At 42.0% G+C, this 5394-nt stretch overlaps 1 protein-coding gene across 2 annotated transcripts; it reads left to right on the top strand.

Annotated features, from left to right (window-relative positions):
• Nucleotides 1-446: 446 nt before the first annotated feature.
• Nucleotides 447-4786, top strand: LOC109742821 (GTP 3',8-cyclase, mitochondrial). Of its 2 annotated transcripts, XR_002227943.4 has the most exons (8): nucleotides 483-888; nucleotides 1044-1658; nucleotides 1794-1961; nucleotides 2089-2280; nucleotides 3281-3349; nucleotides 3920-4004; nucleotides 4250-4389; nucleotides 4480-4786. XR_002227943.4 is itself a non-coding variant. In XM_020301918.4 (7 exons), the coding sequence occupies exons 1-6, from the start codon at nucleotides 595-597 to the stop codon at nucleotides 4001-4003; spliced, it is 1422 nt and encodes a 473-aa protein (XP_020157507.1). In that variant the 5' UTR covers nucleotides 447-594; the 3' UTR covers nucleotide 4004; nucleotides 4480-4786. The 2 variants fall into 2 exon arrangements, 1 of the variants encoding a protein (XP_020157507.1); XM_020301918.4 differs by lacking the exon at nucleotides 4250-4389 and having other exon boundaries at nucleotides 447-888.
• The last annotated feature ends 608 nt before the right edge of the window (nucleotides 4787-5394 follow it).

The following is a 5394-nucleotide window of genomic DNA, read 5'->3' as shown; positions in this document are numbered from 1 at the left end:
ATCCATCAATAGATCAGACGGCCAGAAGTATTTTGGACAGCTAATCCGACGACTCAAAATCCAAACGCATGAGAGAGCTCCATACATGTCTAAACTCTAACAATGGGATTTCGCGACAGACCTGGATTGGATCAGGGCCGCCGGAGGTCCTCCAAATTGCAGCTCATGATTGTAAAGACACTTCGATTGAGTAATAAAAAAACATTCCGCAAAAAAAGGAGATGCTCCCTCATTACATTTCCTTGTGAGTCCTCTCAGCCAAGCAAAGAAAGCCACGTCACGCTGTAAAACAGTTCAGTAAGAAATCTTCCGTAGCCATTGGTCGGCCCACCGGTTCGGCCAAGCGTTGCGTGCATCAGCTCATACGTACTCCCCCGTGTTCCATCAGATGTTGAGTTCGTCTTCGATTCCCATTTGCCTGCTTGATTGATCAGTTGGAATATAATCAAATCAAATCAAATCTATCCTGTTCCTTTCATTGGAATACGGGTAGCGATCAGCGACCAGCGACCAGCTCACTCCAGCCCCCGAGTCCAACCGGGGCCGTACACTCCAGCTTGACCCCACCGGTCAGTCGCCTCCCCCACCTACTCGATGCAGCCCGCCGCCTCCCATGTGACCTCCACCCTCCGCCGCCGCCTCCTCTCCGCCTCCCGGCGGCCTCCCTGCCTCGCCCCTCCGACCTCCCCGCCCGTCTCCCGCCTCCCCGTCTCCTGCGGAGCCGTGACGGAGGAGAGGGGCCCATGGAGCTCGCCGGCGACGACCTCGAGCTGCTCCCCCACCGCCCCGCCGCCGGCTGCTGCTCCCGCCCCCCGCCCCCTCTCCGCTCCCGTCGCCGGGAAGTGGCCGCACCACCAGCTCCACCGCCTCAACGTCCCCGACCACCAGGTGCCTGCTCCTAGACCCGCGCTCTATCTATTCCCCGTTCTGCTCGATTGTGCGGATTTTTTTTTCAATGTCGATTTGGAGACGAGCTAGCAGTTTTCGATATGATCAAATTGCCTAGACTAACCTTGTCGAGTTTTCTTAATTTTATTTTGCAGGTTGATCCGATGAGAGTAGGACTCCGAAGTCTGACCAGCAATTCCGCTCCAACCAGAGTCAACTACGGCCATAGGTGCTCCAATGCATATTCGACTTGTTGTGCTACAAAGCCAGAAGTGCAACCAGTGGAAACACCGTCATCGGATATGCTTGTCGATTCGTTCGGGAGGTTCCACAACTACTTGAGGATCTCCTTGACCGAGCGCTGTAACCTGAGATGTCAGTACTGCATGCCTGCCGAAGGAGTCGAGCTCACACCGAAGGCAGAGCTTCTGTCACATGATGAGATAATCCGAATTGCAAATCTTTTTGTTACTTCTGGTGTGGACAAGATCAGGTTAACTGGTGGAGAACCAACCGTTAGAAAAGACCTTGAAGATATTTGCTTGCATCTTTCTGGCCTAAAGGGGCTGAAAACTATTGCGATGACCACAAATGGCATCGTTCTTTCCAAGAAGCTCCCGAGACTGAAAGAATGTGGTCTTAGCGCTTTAAATATTAGCTTGGACACATTAATCCCTGCAAAGTTTGAATTCATGACGAGGCGTAAAGGGCACTCGAAGGTCATGGAATCAATAGATACTGCCATACAACTTGGATATGACCCCGTTAAGGTATGCAGTTTTTTCGCATGCTAAATTATTTCAGTCCTTTGTTTTCGAATATCGTTTCAAAAAGTAGAGATATATTCACTTCACACCATACATAATTTCTTGACATATTTCCCATCATCCTTTTTATGCTGCCAGATTAACTGTGTTATCATGCGTGGAATGAATGATGATGAAATTTGCGATTTTGTTGAATTGACTAGACACAAGCCTATTAATGTTCGATTTATTGAGTTTATGCCATTTGATGGTAATGTTTGGAATGTCAAGAAGCTGGTCCCTTATGCAGAGATACTAGATAAAGTGGTAAGTATCGTGTTTGAAGTTAACTTCCTTTGGAACCATTACATCCATCCTCCAATATGCATTTTTTGTGTTGTATATTTATTATGTAAGCTTCAAATAATTTACTTTATGTGCGCCCATGTATCAGCGTCAACATTTCAAAGGTGTAGAGAGACTTCAAGATCACCCTTCAGACACCGCAAAGAATTTCAAGATTGATGGGCATGTTGGAACAATTTCATTTATTACATCAATGACAGAGCATTTTTGTGCTGGTTGCAATAGATTGCGATTATTGGCTGATGGCAACTTCAAAGTGTGCTTATTTGGCCCCTCGGAGGTATGTTGATCTGCTTGCTGCCAATGATTTGGCTTTTTTTGCCATGTGCATGTTCTCTATGGATATGTTCTCTTGGAATGTTCACTCAAGAATGGTAATAGCATTTCTCTTTTGGGGTTTAATGAACGGACTTAACAATTATTTAGGTCAGTATGCCAAATAGGTCCTGATCACTGTTCTTTTCCTGAATTGTACTGGTTGCAGCACTAAACTAGTATTGATGCTTCACAGTACTTCCTTGAATTGTACTGGTTGCAGGATCAAATTAAACTAGTATTAATGCCGTCCAAGTTTAAGGCAGTTGTGATGACAATTTGCCCCATCTGTGTATTGAAAATTATGTATTCAGTTTAACTGTGAAAATTAGTTTTGTGTTCCTCATTCCGTAAGCAGCCAATATTCAACTGTCTATGATGTCGCTATCGGTTTTAAATAAAAGTAGGCATAACTTAATCAGTGTCAATGTGTGATCATCCAATTTTATAAATGTATTACAGTTTCCATTTTTATGCAATTGTTGATATTTTCTAACCTAGAGTAACAAGAGCTTCCCTAGGAGAACGAAAGATGTTTCTGACATTTCAGACATGATAACTTTCTTTTGTATACTAAGATCATTTGATCTAAGCATGACAGAGATGAGAGATTGGAGTGACCTTACTCATGTGCTTTGTTTCGTTCCTTGCTTTTGAAGTTTACTTTGTCAAAGATCAAGTATGCGGTGTCTTCGGTCTGAGATTGCAAGAAGTTAGGACTATTATATGCGTTATGCACAAACGCTAGGTTTATTGTGTTGTTACAACTTTCAAGTCTCATTCGTTCAATGTACTTGCATTCTAGAACTCATTTTATTCCACCATTTGCATATATCTGTGAAATTCAATCTTCCTCTGCAGTTATGTTTTCTTTATATGTATTGACTGTAATGAACAGAGGAGGATGGATCGATCTTCTGTAGAAAATGAAATTGAAATAAATGCACATGTCCTGACTTCTGCAGGTGAGCTTGAGAGAGCCTATACATTCTGGTCTTGATGATGCTGGACTGAAGGAAATAATTAGTGCTGCGGTATGTGGAGAATTTACTTGGTTGCCAGCTTTTATATGAAAGAATTATGCCCTTCCTTTTTTTTTCTGTTGTGTCGAATTTTGGTATTGATAGGCAATTTGGCCACTCATTTCCTTAAGCAAAAGACCAATTTTTTTCTTAGTTTTGTTTGTTGCTTTGATGCGCTGCTCCATTGCACGCCAACTTAACTGAAAGTTAAAAGTTCAATTTTCTCAGAATAAGTATATAATCTCGGACCGAACAATCTTGGACCTGTACTATTGCATGTACCGTACATCACATTTTGATTAATTCGACAAAAAGAAGTTCGTCCATGAGAAACAAATATCATGGAAAAGCACATTTTTGTGGTTTTTTACCCAGAAAGAAACCCATCCGTATGTGGTTTTCTGAAACTTGAGTTATCATTATTAAAAACAGCAAAATATTAATAGAAGCTCCTGGAGGTAAACTGCTAATATATGGCAGTGACCAAGTATTAGGGTTCATTAGTATTTGGTAGGGGAATCCCGTTATTGTTTATTTACTAACCAAATATGTGATTCTCAATAGCCACCTCTATGTGGGCAGGTTAAAAGGAAAAAAGCTAAACATGCTGGGATGTTTGATATTGCGAAGACAGCAAATAGACCTATGATACATATCGGTGGCTGAGGTATGCTCTATGCCTTCTTTTGCCTTCGATGAAAAAAGATTAGTAGTACTTGTAACTGTTCTTTCTCTTGGTGTTTAAAAAGAACAAATCACAACTGATTTTACACGACCTAGGATCTTCTAGCTTCTATTGTGTTTCTTAAACTTGTGGTGCTAAATTGAAGCTGCAAATTTTGTATTCTGACAGAACCAAATGCTGCTTCCTGTTAAACACTAACTAAATTTATGATTTTTCTTCTGTATTAGGAACCTAGGGAAGCACACATGTGAATTATTTCAATTCATTCATGGTTTTGAATTGTTGCTAGCTCGATTAAAAATACCATGGATTCTTCTGAATATCTTTTGTAGAAGTACGGATTATTTGGCACTTATTGGTCACAAAGGTATCCATATGCTGAATTAGGCTGGATATGTTGTAGGACTGTAGAGACCCATTGGTACTCAATTCTTATCATTCACTTTTGTCATACCAGGATCAACGGCTGAGTTCCTTCTGCCCTGCATGACAGCTAAGATAAATTGTTAGCTGGCTGTTGTTTTGTGACAAAGGTTGCACAATTTAGCTCCAGAAATGGGCAACTCAAAGGCAATACAGTTGTTAAAATATAGTACCATACTTGTGAAAGAGCATTTCCGAACCTCACACTGTTCAGACTTCACATGTTTGTACTTTTCAGTATATACGACAGACCAAACTGTTCATGTTGTATGTTGTATCCTCTCAAATAATGCTACTGTTGTAAAGTCGTACACTATTAATTATAATGGCTTTTGAGTATACATATTTGTGCAAACATTTTGACTTCTAAGAAATAGTTCTTTTCCTCTAAATAACGTGTTATTCTCTACAAGGCAACAATTTCTTCTCCGTATTCTGCACAGAAATACTTGTGTAGCCGTGTTAGTTAGTGTGTCAGCAGATGGTTTGGGCAGTGGACTCCCAATATTGTAATATGCAGACTTTCATCCCCATTGTATGTATGTATAATAGTTCAATTGTGTTTAAAAGACGACACCATTGCGGATAGTTGTGGAAAGCCAAATCCTTGCTGGTGGCCATAGATTGGGAACTTTCAAAAGTGTACTGCTGGGTGGCGCTCATATTTTTTAGGCTGAGGAAGCTCAAGGCCTTGCAGGTATGTCTTTGTAAGAGATAGTGTCACACCTGCATCACCAGTGGTGGATGCGGTGGACTTGTGAGGTGGGACCCGGCTGCCAGTTGGCACGGGTCCACTTGTAAGCGTATCTTGAGTGTGTGTGCGTCTGGTTATAAGGCCAGCGACAGCTAGCGGTGGAGGCAGGCATGATTTGTTTCTGAACCTGATCCCTCACCTACTCTTTGTACTCTCACCTTCCTTGGCAAGAAAACTATCTTCCCAAGTCCGATC

This window comes from Aegilops tauschii, chromosome 5 (assembly GCF_002575655.3).
Source record: "Aegilops tauschii subsp. strangulata cultivar AL8/78 chromosome 5, Aet v6.0, whole genome shotgun sequence".
Classification (NCBI taxonomy): domain Eukaryota; kingdom Viridiplantae; phylum Streptophyta; class Magnoliopsida; order Poales; family Poaceae; genus Aegilops; species Aegilops tauschii.
Note: the sequence above shows the minus strand (reverse complement) of the source record. Positions and strands in the feature narration are given on the sequence as shown.

Excerpts from the sequence above, each read along its gene's own strand:
- LOC109742821 (XM_020301918.4), top strand. The coding sequence starts at position 595 with ATGCAGCCCGCCGCCTCCCATGTGACCTCCACCCTCCGCCGCCGCCTC. Across the intron at positions 2,281-3,280 it reads GCTTATTTGGCCCCTCGGAG|GTGAGCTTGAGAGAGCCTAT; the intron begins GTATGTTGATCT and ends TGACTTCTGCAG. Across the intron at positions 3,350-3,919 it reads AGGAAATAATTAGTGCTGCG|GTTAAAAGGAAAAAAGCTAA; the intron begins GTATGTGGAGAA and ends CTATGTGGGCAG.